Source organism: Lynx canadensis, chromosome C1 (assembly GCF_007474595.2).
Source record: "Lynx canadensis isolate LIC74 chromosome C1, mLynCan4.pri.v2, whole genome shotgun sequence".
Lineage (NCBI taxonomy): Eukaryota > Metazoa > Chordata > Mammalia > Carnivora > Felidae > Lynx > Lynx canadensis.
In genome coordinates, this window is record NC_044310.1 from 220,869,829 (window position 1) to 220,887,961 (window position 18,133).

An 18,133-nucleotide genomic window follows, 5' to 3' on the forward strand; every position below is an offset into this window, starting at 1 on the left:
CAGAGCCCCGCTGACCTCAGCAGCTCAGAGTTGATTTCGCTTCACCCTCCCGATGGCGTGGCCAGTCCTTGCCCTGTCCTCCTCGGCTCAGCTGCACCTGACAGCCAGCCCCCCATCCTTCATTCTCCTCCCACCCCTGTTGAGTCTTTGCTTCCCTCCCTCTCTGTGGCCTCCCAGCCCCTGGTGGGCAGGCCTTGCCCTGCACCCCTCAGGGCCCTCCTGGGGTTCGTGGCTTAGACTCCAAGTGCCTCCAGCTGTATCATCCCTGGATCCAGTGTCCCTGGGCTCTGCCACCCGGAGCCCAGCCCCAGTCACTGCTCCAGTCACTGCCCGAGCCCAGCTGCCCGGAGCCCGGTCCCAGTCACTGGGCCAGCTGGGCCAGGTCTTTAGGACTGGCAGCTTTATGGTTTCTCTGGTCACTCAGGGTGCTTCTCATGGGGCTTGGCACAGTGACCTCATCAGCAAGTGTCAGAGAATCTGGCCTTGCGAGGGGCAGCCGCTGTGCCCCCGGGGCGCTGGTGAGGCTTAGGGTTACAGAAGCAGTAGATCAGGAGGAAGAGAAATGTTGTTCACAGAGCCTGAAGGTCCCAGCAGGTGGGGAAGAGTGGTCTGGGCACTGAGATGTTCCCATGTGCGGCTCTTCGCACCCCCCACCCCTGTGCTGGAGTGTCCTGGCCCTGTGTCCATGCTGGGGCGCCTTTCCATCTGCGAGTGGACAGACAGCTGCCCTCAGGCAGCCACAAAGTTTCTTTCCCCGATGGGGGCCTGGGGCCCTGCCAGCTTGGATGAGTGGCACTCTGCAGCTGTAGCCGTGGCTCTTTGCCTGGTTTACCTGCCCCACTGTGGCTCTTCCTGGACAGGGGGCCCGGGGAGGGGTGACCCCAGGGAAGCAGAGGAGACCCTGCACTGGGGGACGGCTGGGCATCTCTGGACCAGGCTCAGTGACCAGAGCATACCTTTTCCTGGGCTCCCTGGTGTGGGGAGGGGGCTGAGGGGAGGAGTGCCCACAGTCTGTCCGGGGCCTGGGGCCCTCCCTGAGGCCACGGGGGGGGGGGGGTCACGGGCTGTCTTGTCCCCATCCAGTGACATCTGTCACCTGGGCTGGGGCTGGGGGCGTTGCACAGGATGTCCCACTGATCACTCCTACTCCCTGCGTGGGCTGTGGTTTTGCAGTGGCCCCACGCCCTTCCCAATGACCTTGGGCTTGGCCACATGGCTTCGCTGGTCAGTGGGATGGGAGGGGCTGGGTTGCAATGGGGGTGGGGGGTGCGTGAGGTGTGCCCTGGCCTCCTGGGGTCCTCCTGGAAGAGAGCCTGCTGGGGCCCAGGACAAACCCCCCGCCCGAAGCAGCAGGGTGGGCAGACAGCCCCTGGGGCCCATGAGCTCTAGCACAGCCCTTGCTGGGGAGCTGCCGAGTTTCAGGGGTGTTTGACACACATCAGCAAGTTGGAAGTGGAGGGCTATATTGTCTGTGTTTCTTCTGCCTTTTTCGCTTCACCCCCCGCCCCCCTTGGTGGAAATGACATACTGGGTGCTTGGCTCCCGCTCCCCCACGTGATGCGTCCTCCTGGAGCCCCGTGGACGGTGGACACTGGCCTCATCCTCCCCACCCACTTTAGTCCAGGGCTGTCCTGGGGGTGAGACTCCCTGCCCTCTGAGCTGCAGCCCCTGGGAGTTCCTGTGTGACCGCTGAGCATGGTGGGGAGGTACTCCCGCGGGCACCAGGGGCGTGGGAGTGTCCTGAGCCCGGCCCCCGCCCACGGCACCCCTCTCCTCCTCCAGGCCCCCGGCCCACCCACGTTATTTCTGTCCTGTCACACCCACCATGCCAGCCACCGGCCAGGGCAGGGAGGCCGCTGGCCAGCCCGGACCAATCTGGGGACCAGGACTCAGTCCCCAGATTGTGTCTGGGGACCAGTCACAGAAAGGGGGCCGTGTGGGAAGGTGGGTCACGGGCCTGGCTCCGATGCCCAGCCCCTCCCCCGCTGGCCAGCAAGCCACGGAGCGCCACCTCGTGTGCTGTTATGGGGGTTTTGTCCTTTTCTTATGGACTTAACACTCGGTTGAGCACTGCAGACGTTTCCCCTGGTCTGTTTGTCTTTGAAGCTTATTTATTTACTTCCTGGATAAAGAGACAAATTTGCATGCGGTAAAATCCAGTATTTCTATCTTGCATTCCAAGGTCCCCATTCTGAAGTTGTTTTCATCCCAAGACGTAAAAGCTAGTTAGGCTTTCTCCTGGTATAAAGCAAACTTTGAAGGAGTAGAAGGAGGAGAACAGGTCTTGAATTTGATCCCCTGTTTCCCAGATCCATCCTGAGAGGGTTCACGGACCCTCAGCCTTCACCTTGTCCACTTCATTCTCAGCTCTGAGTCCAGAGGCCCTTGAAGGTGCCTATGGCTCCCTGGCGACCCGGGGCCGAGGGGCTCCTGGGCATGGGGCCGGGTGAGCAGGTGGGAGCCCTGGGGGGCTGGCCTGGCGGGGAGGCCCACGGAAGGAGCCCTAGGCTCCCTGCGCCAGCTGGGCCCCAGGGAAAGTCCGGTTCTTTCTGAGAACTGAAGCTTAAGCTCTCCCGACTTGGGCTGCAGGGCGTGGCCTCGCACCTGAGCCAGGTCAGCTCCCGTGGGAGTCAAGTTCATACTCTGCACGTACCGCACCCTGCCCGGTGTCTGTGCCCAGGGGCTAAGGGTTGGCTTCCCTCCGCCTGGACTGCCACCTGCCCACCGCCATCGCGTTGGCCCCAGCCAGCATGCTGTCCCCGCCAGGTGGCACGCAGAGGTAAGTTGGGGTGCGCTGGGGTCGGCACAGAGACACAAAACACGTCTCTAGTCCCTGCATATTCCAGGGACCTGGCAGAAATGAGCTGTTCTGTGTTTGTCTTTAGAAGGAAGTCACTATATTTGGGGCTATTTCTCAAGAATAACTGCCCTGAACTCACACTTCATTTCAGGCCGTGAGTGACCCCTCCCTGTCTTCCCAGGCCCGGCGCTGGTCCCAGCCTCTGTGGGGACGTGGGGCTCGGGGCCAAGGGGATGACGGTTTGGTGTCTGGAGTGAAGGCCTGGGTGGGCGGCTGCTGGGGGTCTGGGACCTCCTGGCTTTGTCCTTGTCCCCCACCTCCCATGGCCAGGCCCCTGTGTGCAGCAGGAACTTCCTGGCGTTGGGGGAGTTCCAGCCTGAGCCTCTGACACTCCAGGGCCAGATATCCGCATGTATGTTTTAGGGTGCTCGCTGGAGGGTCTGAGGCACTTAGAGCAAGGTCCCCTCAGGTGCAGGCGCCCGGCCCTGCCGGCTCAGGGTAGTAAGTGCTATGTTTCCCTTTGTATAAACAGAGGGAGTTGTGTTTTTTTGACAGTTCAGGTTCGGAGGGGGGATGGGTGTGTCTGGAAATGCTTTGCATTTTCGTTCTCTGTCTCATCCCACACGCTTTGGGGAAACGCCAGTGCCTCTGGGCGCTCTCCCCATGGGCCCCGGACGTGGGCATGACCAACTCTTTCCTCGGGTGAGGACAGCGGGTCCCCAGGGGCCAGCTGACACACGGAAGGTCCGGGTGTCCCCCTCTCCGTGGAGGTGGATGTGGTCACCACCCTGAGGAGGAAGCATGAAGTGGGGACGTCACTCTATCAGCCGGAGGCCAAGCCCAGGTCCCACTGGCTGCCCGGCCTCTGGCGCACAGGGAAGGCGAGGGGCCCCAGGGGGAGCCCCCCGGAGCAGGACGCCTGGTGGGACAGCAGGGCAGTGTGTTGTGGTTCCAGGTGGCCGTCCTGGCACAGGTTTGGGCAGCGGCTGTGCTGGGTGTCCCAGGCTTACGGGTCCACTCAAAAGCCCCGGGAGGAAGGGGCTGCCTGGGTCACTCGGACACGCTCGCTCACTGTCTTCACAGCCTTCGACTTGTTTGCTTTCCTCGGATTGTGCACATGTCCAGAGGCCCCTCTCTGTTCGGCCAGCAGGCTTGGCTGGTTGACGGGTAAACTGAGCCATGGCCCTGGGGACAGAGGGACAGTCCCAGGCAGGCTTGCCTGGGGAGGTACCCTGTGGCCCTGGGCACAGGGAGGGGATAACCCTGGGCAAACTTGACTGAGCGGGTGCCCAGGGGCCCTGGTGGTCGGAGGAGCCGTCTGGAGCAGAGACACGATCTTCCCCTCCAGGGGGGCTTGTGGTCTCAGCGAGTGGACTGTGATGGGTTAAGGCACAGACCCTCCTCTTTGGGGCACCCTCTGGCTTGGGTGGCATCCCCAGCGGGGACCCCGGCCCCAGGTGGCACAATCTGCCTGGCAGCTGTTGGGGTGAAAGCCCAGATCTTCCAGGTCCTGCCTCAGGGTTGCTGGGGGGAGGCTCCTGAAAACCTGTGTTTCTGGTTTGAGGCCCAGCTCTGTTTCTGGGGATCGAGTATCCCCTGGAGTGCCGAGCCTCCGGTCCTGCCTGTGAGGTGTGTGTGTGTGTGTGTGTGTGTGTGTCCCCATAGGGGGGCTGTGTGACCCTGTGGGGGTTGACCTCGCAGGAGGCTGTGGCTCCAGGTCTTGGGGCCAGTTCTGAGAGTGAGGGGGACGATGCAGGGGGACCTGGGAATAGTCTGCTGGTGCCCACTTGTGGTGGCCGCGAAGGGGGGATGGAGAGGGTCAGTGGAGCCCGGGGGGAGGGTGCAGCACCTCCTCACCGTGTCTAGAGCGTGCCGCCCCCAGTGTGTGGTCAGGTGGGGTTCGCTCTGTTAGGAGTCACCGGTGCTTTGGGGAAAAGCCTGGCTTATGCCCCAAAGCTGTCGTGGAGCCCTACGGTCTGTCCCCACGTGGTCCGTGTGCTGGCCTGTCTGCAGCCGTCACCCCGACCGAGCGCTGGGTGGGTGTCCTCTGAGCTGGCTGCCGGCCACGACAAGGTGTCCCCGCCAGGTGTGGCCTCCTGCTGGAGGGCTGGGGACGGTGGCCCTCACGGGTTCCCAGTCCACTAGTGGAGCCAGGAATAAACCAGCTGGAAGATGCCGTTCTCAGGGTGAGTCAGGCCCACACCTTCCAGAAGGCACTGTTTGGTGTGGGACTGTGCGGCTTTGTGATGGGGCCACCGTGACCTCTGTGGCTGGTGCCCTGCTGGGCTGTCTGTCCTGGCCTCCAGGCCTGGTCCCGAGCAGGGTGGGCTGGGAGGAGGGTCGTGTCCTCCCTACACTTGGCCGTGGGAGTGGCTTGGCTCCCAGCGTCCTGGTCTGGCACCCCTTGAGGGCCAGGCCAGGTCTGCCCCAGGGCTTCTCAGAGCCACAGAAACTTCTGGGAGGGACAAACCGGGAGTGCTTTGCGAATTGTCTCGTATTTTCCCAGCATTATGGGCCGCTGGTGCCCTCTGGAGCAGCCACCCGGGAGACACAATTGGCCTCTCCAGTGAAGGTGGTGACCGCCAGCCCTCCCAGGGTCACACCTGGTGGTCACCCACCCTGCAGGGGCCTGGAGGGCAGGGCTGCGGCCCCACCACCTCCACGGTGCCCCAGTGGATGCGGGCTCGGGTGGCCAGCACAGGAGGCCACCTCTCCCCTGGAGGCCATCCTGGGAGCTCGGGAGGGACCAGGAGGCGAACGCCCTGCCCACCCGCTGCTCCTCCCGTTCCCCCCCCCCCCCCCCGCCCCCGGGACCCTGGGAGGATCTCACGCCTCTGTTGGTGGGGATGGGCAGTGCCTGCCCTGGGCCACTGAGGCAGCAGGGCTCCTGGGTCTTGCCCCCTGCGGGGCCCCCAAGGCAGACTCTGGGTCCCTGGGGAGGGGGTACTGCAGCAGGGGTGGGGCCTTCACGCGCCCCCCCCCCCCCCCCCCCCCGAGGAGGGAAGGTGCAGGCCAGGGTGGGCGAGGCTCCGGCTGTGTGACCGGATGGCCTGTCACGGAGCGGCGTTCTAGTGGCCGGCCCGATGGGCTCTGGGCGTGAGGAGCTGGGACACTCAGGCTGAGGACGGCTCGGGCACCAGGCCCTGCTGCGGCAAGGTTGCTGGGCCAGGGCGTGTGCCGTCCTTGTCAACGGGCGATGGACAGGGTGTGGAGGGGCCGGGGGTCGTGCCGTCGTGGGGAGGGGCTCCCCGGGGGCTCCTTGGCCTCAGCGCGCCAGGGAGGGAGTCAGGACAGCACCCGGCTGAGGCGGAGGGGCCGAGTGCCCACCTCTCCATGGCGACGGTGACCCAGGTGCAGCACCAGCGCCCAGGACACACTTCATGCGTCGCTCTGCAAACAGGTGTCGAAACAACCCAGGCAACACCCTCAGGTGTTTTCTGGTCTGGTCTGTCCTGCTCCATGTTTATTTTAATCTACTCAGTTTGTTCTTTTCTACCCTACATCTGTCTTATTTTATTCTGTATCTGTTCAGTCCTGCTCTCTCTCTCTATCCTAACCCATCCTAACCCGTCCCGTCCCATCCCGTCCCATCTGTGGCCATGTTTCTCTGTCACGTCTTGCGGACGGTTACAATGTGGCCTTCTTTTCTTCTTCTAGAAGAAGCCCTTGGGTGGAGGGTGGCCCATATTATTCGGGAGATGTTGGGTTTGGGTGTCTGGCAGCCCATCCCTGTTTCTTCTTGGTTCTTCTTTGGATGGATGGCTCTGTGCTCTACCCACCCTGGCGTTGATGGTGTCTTCAGCAGAGGAAGCTGTGCCGACCTAGGAGACCTGGGGTGGCCCTGCCCCCCTGGCCTTGTGCTGATGCAGCTCCCAGGGGCAGCAGAGACCGGCCTTTCAGGCCAAGTGCTTGGCTGTGGGCAGGGAGCCCTGAGTAACACCCATCCTGTCCTTGGCCCCCACTGATGAGATGCTCCGACTGTACCTGATGCCCTCAGCTTGTCCTTGTACCTACAGTGGTACAAGGGGCTCAGTGAAGGCCAGGTGAAAGATGACGGATGCACCATGAGCAGGGATTTGGCAGGGGGGGCGGCTTTGTGTGACAACCTTGGATCCTACATGCGAGCCCTGGGTTGGAGCCCCAGATGGGCTGAGGGAGAATGTGTTCTAAGGAAGCCCATTGGGTCCGGAGGCCCAGAGGACAGACGGAGGGCTTTGTAACACTTGACGGTTGTGTGTACAGGTGAGGGGGGAGGGTGCTGGGTCTGTCCAGCCCGTTCTCCTGCTTCCCTCGGGCCGTGGGACCACCGAGATGGAACAGAGAGTGTGGCCGGGCAGGTGGCTGGGTGTAGCCCGGGGCCTCCTGTGCATTCTGTGGGGCTGAAAGTCAGCTCCCCGGATTAGGGTCAGTCCTGTTTTTTCTAGATTTTGGCCGAAACTGGCTGACTACTGGATGACCATCAGGCATTTGGTTCTATGTCCTTCTTCAGTCCCACTGAGGCGAGTGTCTGTTTATAAGGAACTGGTCAGCTGGAAGAGCAGGTGTGGGTGTGTGTGGGTGTGTGTGGGTGTGTGTATGTGTGTAGGTGTGGGGGAGGGGTGTGGGGGAGGGTGGGAACGAGTAATCCGGATATAAAAAACCCATTTCCGTCAGCCCCCCTGTGAGTCTCCCTCATAGTAAGCAAGCTCGCCAGACCAGAAGCTCCTGAGCTGGAGGTGGGATGTGCCAATACTGTTTTTATCCACGATTTGAGTCTTGTGTTGGTTCTTACCCACATGCCTGGGACTTCTCCCTGAGGGACCTGGGAGCAGACCCACCTGGGGCTCAGGGGCCTGGGGCCTTGAGCTCTCCCACGGGTGCCCCCCGGGACTGGACCAGGGCCACGTCTGGCAGACGGCACTGGCTCTCGGGCCTCTGCTGCAGGGGTTCTGGTACCGCTTGCTGGGACTCTGTGGCCTCTAAGAGCAAAGCCTGACCGAGAGCCTGCTGGCCCCTCGGATGCCACGGGACACCAGCCTTTCATGTTCCCGAGGCGCGGGAAGCAGGCCCACCACCTGGATGCTGGGCACTGAGCCCCACCCCAGGCATTCCGAGGCAGGAAGCTTGAGACTCTGGGAGTTGTCCTATGAGCAGCCCAGGCCAAGCCCCCAAGGAAAGGGAGGTCCACAGAGACCTTTGTGCCTGAGCGGCAGGCACTGGGGGGGGTGGGGGGGGAATGTAGGAAGCCCCTTTCAGCTAAAGGCACTTGGGAGCACTGTCACGTGGTAATCATTTCCAGCTATATTTATTTGTTCCCACAATTACTGGCTTTCAAAAAAGTTTTTTTTGGCATCTGAACACTTTGAAAATATTTTTAAATAGGTTTTTTTTATCACTTTAAACAGTTTTATTGGCACGTAATTCACATAGCAAACAATTCGCCCATTTAACGTCATGCAGCCACTGGGCTCTCCGTAGAGAACGCACGTCTGTGTGTCAGACACACAGGCCACAGAGGGGCTCCCGGCTCCCCATCTGGCGCTTGGCAGCAAATCCCGCCCACCCGCGGCCCTGAGGGTGGGCCACCTGGCACCCTGGCGGCTCCAGAACCGTGACCCGGCGGCCCCCGTGGGCGTTTGGACCACAGGTTCTTTTGGCAAAAGAAGAGCCTCTCTTGAGAAGCACACGGATTTCTCTGAGGACTGTTTGTTCTAGTCGGACAGCTGTGAGAAACAGGCCAGTTCTTGTCGCCTCAAGGCCAAAGGGGAGAATTTCGAACAGATGGTCAGCGTGTGACAGAGCTTCATTCAGCTCCTCTGCAAGGGACCAGCAAACACACCGTGTTTGCAGAAGGGAGTTTATGTGGCGGCACAGTGGGGTCTGTAAGATCGCGAGGGTAGAGACCAGCCTGGGTAGTATCCCGTGTGGGCCTTGCCCAGTGGGAGTTAGGGTGTATATGGGCTGTAAAACCACTGTGGCTTCATCCACACTCAGGTACGAGGGGAACCCCCCCGCCCCCGGGAAGGCCTCACGGGTTCCGGAGAAATGGCATGACTGCTGTGCAGGAACCCCAGGACCCTGGAGCCCTGGGACCACAGTGAGGCCTTCTAGAGCTGGGAAAGCTTGTCGCTTCTTTTGTGGGAAGGGGACAGGGTATGCCAAGAAATGGTCAACACTGGTGTGTGCGCAGTGTGGATGGAGCCAACGAGTAATGATGGGCTACTCTAATTCGGCCGTCTCCCGTGAGACCACACTCCTGTGCGGGAAAGGGGACGCGAGAGGCAGCAGGAGGAGGTTTGTTCAAAAAGCTGCAGTCTTGAATCACAGCGGACCTGTCAGTGTGAGCTCGTGAGCGATTCTGCCTCGACATGTGCTGTTCTAGCTCTGTTGCCCCTGAAACTACGACCTTCCCTGAGCAGTGAGCACCCCAGCCCCCAGATTATGGTCCCTAAAGACCGTCCCTACCAGTGGGACCAGGGTTTCTTGGAGATGGGGCTGGCTCCAGGCCCAGGCCAGGAGGCGAGCAGGACAGGGCTGGAGTGTCCTGTGTCCCAGCCAGCACGGATGCAGCACCAGGGGCACCAGGCTTCTGGAATGAAACAGTGGCGCCCAGTAAATGGGCAGCATGGGAGAGAGACTGGAAGTGACAGCCACAATGTACAAAGAATGTTCTAGTGATAAGCACCCAGAAATGGGACTTGGACGAATGTTTCACTTCCAGTGGCAAGAAAAACTAGCAAATCAAAATAAATACAACGGGAGGCACAGGACCGACGTCATGGAAACAGCCAGAATGTGTTGAGAGCGTCCAGGTTGACCGTCTGATTGAAGGGTACAGACCTTGGACATACAGACGGAGGACGGACGGACACGGTGCTTCCCGTGGCGTGGCAGCGTTGTAACGATGTCCCTCTTTCCAAACTTGCACCAATGCCCCCCCCCATCTCCCTTCCTGGGCTTCTGGTGTCCCCCAAGTTCTGCCCTGTCCACTGAGGGCTCCGCTGGGCACCTCTCCGCTCTTGACCCCGGCCGTGTCCTCCCCTTGGAGTCCCCACCCCTCTCCATCTGGGAGGTCACTGATGTGTTTCTTCCCTGTCTGTTCCCTGGCTGGGCCACAGTGATGGCTCTGTGGGCGGGGACAGCGTGGCCCTCTGGTTAACGCAGCTCTGGGTCACAGGCCTCTTTTGCATCCTAGCGTGGGGCCCTGGGCGAGGCTTGTGACTTCCCTCTGCCCAGTGGCTACCAGCGATGACCCATGGGGACACCACGGGGTAGAGCGCGTCGGGTGCTGGGATAAGGGGATCCGTGGTGACTACAGGATGAATTGCTGGTCACAACCTGGCTGGGCAAAGGCTCTGTGCATTTTAATCCAGAGGTCCCACGAGGCGGTGCCAGTCAGGACACCAGTGACAGGGAGGGAGGGACAGCCTTGGGCTCTCCACACCTGCCACATTTAAATGTCGCCCGTTTGGAATTTATTCTCATCTGTGGGGTGAGGGAAATCTGGCATAAGCCTTTTCCAGAGCTGGCTAGCCAGCTGCTCACGCCATCCACCGCTGCCTCCCTTGCTCCCCTCCCTGGAAAGCTCCCTCACCCCCCACCCCTCCCCTGGGCTCCTGTCCTGCACTAACACCAAGGAGCTTCAGAGAGAGTGGTTTTCTATGCCTTGCAGTGGAGACCCCGTGTCCCTTATAATTACTGCTTAGAATGTCCCTGGCTATTACTGTATGACTTGCTTCCCTTGGAACTCTAGAATTGACTTATTATTAAAGATTCTCTTCTGGGAATTATGTTAAACTTTGAGCGTGTTTGATGCAGAAATCTGGTCACCTCCTTTGTCCCAGGATGGGGGTGTGCCGGCCACTGCCGAGTGGGGGTGAGGGCCTCCTCTTTGCTCCTGTTTCAGCCTCGGGGCCAGGGGGCCCTGACTGGTGGGCCACGCGTGGATATAGCCACTTCTCCTCCGAGGAGTGCAGTGCCCCCCCCCCCGCCCCCGTTCCCAGCTTGTCACATCCCTGTGTACCCTGTGGAGCCTTATGTGAAAGCCCCAGTCTGAGCAGGAAGTTCCTCCCTATGTGCTCTCCAGATGCTAAGCTCTTTGAGTCCAGATGTGGCACCCAGTTCCCTCATAACCTGTGAGCTGACCTCCTTCAAGGCCGAGGGCCCACACGGCAGAGCCCCCTCCCCCCGCGCCCCCTCTGGCCACCGCCACGCCCTCCGCTTCCCCTGCTCAGAGGCCTTTTGGGTACCGGCTACCCCTCCAGGGAGCCCCTGGGACAGTCTGCCGACCCAGGCACAACCTGTTGGGGACACTCAGGCCCCCCAGTTAGGCTCCAGGAAGAGACCCCCTCTGTCTTTTTCCTTTCAAGCCCGGCTCAGCCTCTGAGCACAGGTCTTGTCCAAGGGGAGGCCTGGGGAGCTAGCTCCCTTGTGTACAGGGAAGCAGGTGGGTGGGGAGGGCACTCTGGGGGAAGGCTGAGGAGCTGGGAACAGCCTGGAAGGACGGCTGTGAAATCTTCCCGGCCACGTCTGCAGACAGGGGCCAGGCAGCCGCCTGTCCTGGAGTTGAGGATCTGGGCTGGGCGGCTCCTCCCGGCTCACCCCTCTTGGAGTTCAGAGTCCCAAGCTCTGTGCTGTCGTTGGCAAAGCCCAGGAGGGGACACTGGGGTCCTCTCCCCGACAGGCCAGGGCACGGAGCTAATCTAGTCAACCACCACTAAACCACGTGTGTCTCCCATCAGACGGCCGGGCCACAGGCCGGGCGTGACGGGCAGAGCTCGGAAGAGGCTGCAGCCCCCCTTGGTGGCTCTGAAAGGACCCTGACTCCGGCTGTCTCGGGTGGAAGGAGAGACCCCGGCCTCTCCCTGCCTTAGCTCCTGTCCGCAAGGTGCCGTCCCCGTCGAGTGAGGAGGTCCAGGCTGTTTTCGGTTGTGCGGACACAGCGGGACAGCTCGCTATCAACTGCGGCTGAAAATACCTCGATGCAAATGGACAGTTTTAGTGCACAGGGGCTGAAAGCATTAACAGGCACCAGAACGGGCATTTATCGGTCTGATGTCAGGAACATAACTGCAGACCAGGGCCCGGTGAGGCCCTGAAGACGGTTTTCCCGCCACGTTGCGGCATGCCTACGGGTGGCCGGCTGCAGCTCTGTGTCTGGGGCCACCTGGGTCGCGAATTCTGTATGCAGAACCTGACGTCAAGTGCTGTCACCTGAGTGCTGCGGTGAACAGAGGCCTGACTTCCGGGTGGCTCTGGGCCACCTTGATGCTGGCCTGGCCACCTGGGTCCTGGGCCACTAGCCAGGTCACGTGTGAGGCAGCCTCTTGTATTTCCTCCAGAGATGTGTCTGCCTCCGAGGGCAAGCCCAGCTCGGGCCCAGGCTGCAGCCCACCGTTCCCAGAGATTTACAGAAATATAGCCGTATAGACACCCACCACCTTCTCCCTGTCCCCCCACTACAGAGGCTGTAAACACTGAGTAATGCTTTCTCAGCAACCCCTTGCAGCTGGACGTGACCATGTGACTGAATTTTGGCCAACAAGGTGGAGGTGGAATCTTGCTAAGGGCTTTAAGAAGGCGTCTGCCTCTATCATGGCTGGCCCTGCCCCTTCTCCCTTCTTGCTGATCCAAATGTTGATGTGATGTCTGGAGCTTGGCAGCCATATTGTGACCATGAGGCTACAAGCCGGGAGAGGGAGAGATGTCCACATCCTCAATGTGGTGGGGCTAAGTCTGCCAGAAGCAGCAGCCTCCCCTCTCCAGACTTCTGGATTGGTGAGGAGAATCCACCATTGTTTTCTGACTGGGGCGCTAAGTTACATGGCATTTTTTTTTTTTTTTATTTTTTTTATTTAAAAAAAAATTTTTTTTTTAACGTTTATTTATTTTTGAGACGAGAGAGACAGAGCATGAATGGGGGAGGGTCAGAGAGAGGGAGACACAGAATCTGAAACAGGCTCCAGGCTCTGAGTTGTCAGCACAGAGTCCGATGCGGGGCTCGAACTCACGGACCGCGAGATCATGACCTGAGCCGAAGTCGGCCACTTAACCGACTGAGCCACCCAGGCGCCCCAGTTACATGGCATTTTTATCCTGATGTGCAGATGTGTGGCACAGCCCCAGCAATTCCGGACTCCTTTTCCAGCCACGGGCTGGCATCTCTGCTTGGGTGTCCCAGGACATTTCATATGCAACAGATTTGCTCCCCCCACCTTCCAAACGTGCCCCTGCCCCGCTGCTCTCTCTCTCCTCCATCCCACGCCGCTCTTCTCTTGTGGGGCCCCTCCCCTCCCCCAGTGGTGGAAAATCAGGACGTCCCACCTCTCAGACCCTCTCTTGATGCGCCCGTGGGGGTGTGAGCTCAGGGGTCTACGGCAGGCCAGAGTCCCAAGGATCCCTGCCGAGGGCTCATCAGCTGGCCCCTCTCGCTGCCCCCTCCCCAGCTTCTCCTGGCTTCTGAGCAGCAGAAGGGTGCAGTACGGGGCCAAGAGGGGGTAGAGTTTGATGATTCAGGCCCTTCCTGGGTCTCAGCCCCCACCCCAGAGGCCCCATGGGGTGGGTGCAGGTAGGTACTCGATAGGAGCTGATACACGGATGACAGGGGTGGGGGGTGGAGGGGGTGGTGCCGGCCCCTCCCATGCCCCTGAGGGGGGCTGAAGGGCTCGCTCTGCCCCACAGGTGCTTCCAGGCCATTCTCCTTCTGGCCCTGATCGTGTTCCTGCTGGCTGGCTTCCTGCACAGGGACATCAGGCTGTTCGAACCGTGAGTTCTGTGTTGGGTGCCCCATGGTTCGGACATTGCCCCCCCCCCCCCCAGAGTCGTGCCTGAGACCCCAGGGTGTCCACCTCTGGGTGGCATCCAGCACTGGCTGGTGACCATTCCTTTCAGGGATCCTATAGCCCTCTGGAGCCCTCCCAGTGTCTCCTGTGGACAGTGAGCTGCCCAGCCTCTGGGGAGGGCTCGGGGAGGACGGGGGCGGGCCTGGGTGTCGGGCAGAGCCGCTGTGTGCAGAGGGTGACCAGGTGCTGGGAGGCAGGGCCAGGGCCCGCGGTAGGTCTGGGACGGCCAGGCCCCTGTTCCCCTGCCTGCCAGTGGTTTGTCCTCTGTGAAGCCAGGTCCTCAGGGGTGGTCGCCCAGGTCCAGGGCTGGCCACTGGGAGGTCTTGTGGCTCCGGGCCTCTTCTCCCTGACCCTACCACCTCTGGTTGGATCTCCCCAAGGGGCACCCAAGCTGCCCGGGTCTCTGCTGGCCCCCCCATTGTACCCAGGGCTGGCACAGCTTCTGGATCCCGTCTGCCCCCCTCCCCCACTATCCTGGGTTATTCTTACCGGTCACGCACTCGGGCACGGAAGGTGCCCGCTCTCCAGGCTGGAGTCACAGCTGGGAGGTGCTGTCGTGGGATCACGAGAGAGGCCACCAGTGTCCACTCTGGCGCTGCAGTCAGGCTGGCCGGTCCAGGCATGAAGAGTCAGCCAAGAAATGCTGGATGTGGTGTCCAGTCCGCAGGGCCAGAGCCATGCTGGGTGCCCTGAGAACCAAACAGAAAGTTGGGAGGCAAAAGAAAGGGTGCCAGGGCACTGGGATGTGGGGGGACAGATGATGTGCCACTTAGGGAGCAGTCAGGCCCGTGCCAGTGGGCCCTCTGGGGTTGCAGGGTTGGGGTCTCTGGTGGGTGGGGGGGGCACAGGTTTTGGTGTTACCGTAGGGAAAGTGTGGGTTAGGGGATCTTGGGTTAGGGAAAGCTCGGTGGTGGATGGTCTGAGGGTCTCCAGGTTGTGGGGTTGGGGGTCTCTCTGGGCGGGGGGTCCGTGGGCCCTCCCTGGTTGACATTGGCTATGCTCTCCCCCCAGCCTGCTCTGGGGTCAGGCCGAGGGGCCACCCGTCATCAACGTCATGTTCCTCAAGACGCACAAGACCGCCAGCAGCACGGTGCTCAACATCCTCTTCCGCTTCGCGGAGACGCACAACCTGTCGGTGGCGCTACCCGCCGGCTCTCGCTTTCACCTGGGCTACCCCTGGCTCTTCCTGGCGCGCTATGTGGAGGGCCTGGAGTCCCCCGGCCCGCAGCGGCATTTCAACATCATGTGCAACCACCTGAGGTTCAACCTGCCGGAGGTGCGGGGCGTGCGGAGGAGGGCAGAGGTGCAGGGGGTGAGACGCAGCCCCAGGCACTTTGTGGCTTTGAGGTGTGACCATGGGGTGGGGGGTGGGGGAGGCCTGGACGCTGGAGAGACTAAGGCTCTGAGTGTGCGTGCGTGCAGACCTCGCCGGAGCCTCGCACGGGGCCGGACGAGACCTGCCACACACCTTGCTCCCCTCCCCTGCTGACGGGTGCCTGCAATTGCTTTTGGAGTCGGATGCGGGCACCCTCGTGGCCTGCCGCCCTCTCCATCTGCGTCTCTGGACTCCCACTCTTGGTCCCCAAACCCACCGACCTCTCCCTCCCCAGGACCTTTGCACATGCTGCCCCCTTTTGAGGGGGCACTCTTCACAGCTCCTCCTCCTCCGGGTGTTTAAAATTTTTTTCTTAAGGTTTATCTTTGAGAGAGAGGGAGAGAGAAAGGCAGAGTGTGAGCAGGGGAGGGGCAGAGAGACAGGGAGACACAGAATCGGAAGCAGGTTCTAGGCTCCCAGCTGTCAGCACAGAGCCCGACGTGGGGCTCGAACTCAGGAGCCATGAGATCATGGCCTGAGCCGAAGTTGGACGCCCAACCCACTGAGCCACCCAGGCACCCCTCAGATCTCCGTTTAAAGGTCGTCACTTCCTCCCGCCAGCTTCCCTGACCTGCTTTCGGAAGGCTTAGCGGGGGGGGGGGGGGACAAGGAGAGGGGGCAGGGCCCCCGTCGAGGTCTTTCGGATCCTTCTGGACAACGGCGGCGGAGGGTGCGGGCAGGTGCCCGCACAGGAGTCACCCGGGTGCCCCGGGTGCCCGGCACAGGAGTCACCAGCCCTTCCCGTCATGTCTCCAAACAGGTGCAGAAGGTCATGCCCGACGACACTTTCTACTTCTCCATCCTCAGAAACCCCGTCTTCCAGCTGGAGTCCGCCTTCGCCTACTACAGGAAAGACGTGCCCGCCTTCCGGGCGGCGGGCAGCCTGGACGCCTTCCTGGCCTCGCCGCGCACCTACTACCACCGCGGCGCGGGCCTGCGCAACGCCCCCGCCCGGAACGGCATGTGGTTCGACCTGGGCTTCGACAACGACGCGCCGGCCGACGAGGCGTACGTGCGCGCGCGCCTCGCGGACGTGGAGCGGCGCTTCCAGCTGGTGCTCATCGCCGAGCACTTGGACGAGTCCCTGGTGCTGCTGCGCCACCTGCTGCGCTGGCGGCTGGACGACGTGGTGGCCTTCCCGCTCAACTCGCGCAGCCCGCGCAGCGTCGCCGGCCTGTCGCCCGAGGCCCGCGCGCGCGCCCGGCGCTGGTGCGCCCTCGACTGGCGCCTCTACGAGCACTTCAACCGCACCCTGTGGGCCCGCGTGCGCGCCGAGCTGGGCCCGCGGCGCCTGCGCTCCGAGGTGGCCCGGCTGCGGGCGCGGCGGCGGGAGCTCGCGGCGCGGTGCCTGCAGGACGGCGAGGCCAAGAACGGGTCGCAGATCACCGACCGCCGGCTGCGCCCCTACCAGTCGGGCGTGGCCGACATCATGGGCTACAACCTCCGGCGGGACCTGGACAACCAGACGCGGCAGATGTGCCTGAGGATGGTGACGCCCGAGCTCCAGTACATGGCCCACCTGTACGCCCGCCAGTTCCCGGGGAAGCCCCCCAAGAACATCCCCTTCCTGGAGGAATAGAGGGACGGGGTCGGGCCCCCCGCGTGACTGCAGCCCCCTCCTGCCATGGCGGGGAGGCCGTGGCCCCAGTTCATGCGGGGGCGGGGGTGGGGAGCTCCCGCAGCAGCCCCTCTTTAGGGTGAAGACCCCTGTGAAGGCGCCCACCCGGGATCCATCCTCTTGGAGGGGCCTTTTCGGTGAGGGCCCCGATCTCGGACAGTAGGGACACCTGGTCTGAGGGCATGAACCTGTTCAACAGAATACGCTCACATGTTTAATTAGACGTCAGTACACCGTCCCACGAAGGAACACACACGGACACGCGGTCCATCAGAGCGCATGCCAGCACGGCCGGTGGAAGGACCCACTGGACACGTGAACCGTCAGAAGAACTGGAACTCAGAGAACCCAGAGGGGCTTGGGCAGCAGGGCCACGGGTCCCCGAGGGAGCCCACAGTGGCTCCCTGAACTTGCCGGTCACAGAGACACTTGTGCCGCACCCACAGGCGGCACTTGGATAACAGGCCCAGGAAACTGGTATGAGGCAGCGAGTCTGGAATGTTCAGCTTCCCATCTCTTTGGCTGTATGAGGTTTCTGTCCAGCTGAAGAATGGCTTTAGGTTGAGAAATGTTCCAACTGTGTATAAGACGCATGGTTTGGCCGGAGCACAAGGTGGGGGGGGGGTTAGTCCTGCAGCTCCCTGTTGGGACAGCCCCCCGGAGTGTCTGCCGGAGGAGCCCCCGCGGCTGGTGGCACCCTCCCTTGTGCCGGAGACCCCCTCGGATGCAGCGCCAGAGGGGGGCGGCTTCCAGGCACCCCTGTTTGCCACGCATGGGGAGGGACGGAGGACCCCCTGCCTAGCAGGACAGGATCCCTGGCTGCCCCGGGGCCCAGTGCTTCGGGTGGGGTGCACACTGGAACCGGATGCCCTGTGTCCTGAGAGAAGCGGGGTGCCTGGGGCAGCCAGGAACCAGAACTGCTCTCACACGCTCAGCCTGGAGGCTCAGCCTGGCCTGTCTGCCGGGTGCCCGGGGTCTTCTTCCCTCCACGCCAGGGTCCTCGGCCCGAAGTCCCCAGTTGCCTGGCCGGGAGTGGGGGGGGGGGGCAACCTGGGGAGGGGGCGTGGCCGCACTTTTCAGGGGGTCAGCATTTCGCAGAGACACCCAGCCATCAGAACGGGCAGCAACTACCTTGGACATCAGTTTAATGGGAAATTTAAGAATAATGAAACTTCAGTGAGATTAGAGGACATATTGCAGAGATTTTTGAGAGTAAAACAGGATATCAGAAACTGAAAACCTGACTTCCCCAAAACTGCACAGAGACAGTAAAGACCAGAACGGACACTGCAGAGAGCCAGGGGCGGTGGGGACCGTGGAGGGACGTCCTGGGGAACGGAAGGGAGACCAGATGCAGGTTAGGCAGCACGTGGGTAACAGAGTCCCAGAAGGGAGAGTGAGGGATTTATAGGTAAGAAACTATAGCCACACAAAGAAACGAAAATATTACCCCCATTTGAAGACAGACTCAAATTGGGTGCCCTGGGCGTCAGGCAGGCTCCACCAGTTGGCTTGGGCCA

The 18,133-nt window shown here is 61.7% G+C and overlaps 1 protein-coding gene across 1 annotated transcript; it reads left to right on the top strand.

Moving 5' to 3' along the window:
• Positions 1-3,574: 3,574 nt before the first annotated feature.
• On the top strand, positions 3,575-17,646 carry GAL3ST2 (galactose-3-O-sulfotransferase 2). Its single transcript, XM_032594568.1, is given in 4 exon segments — positions 3,575-3,606; positions 13,460-13,543; positions 14,632-14,896; positions 15,756-17,646. Coding segments are annotated over 4 exon segments (1,200 nt in total). The 3' UTR covers positions 16,575-17,646.
• The last annotated feature ends 487 nt before the right edge of the window (positions 17,647-18,133 follow it).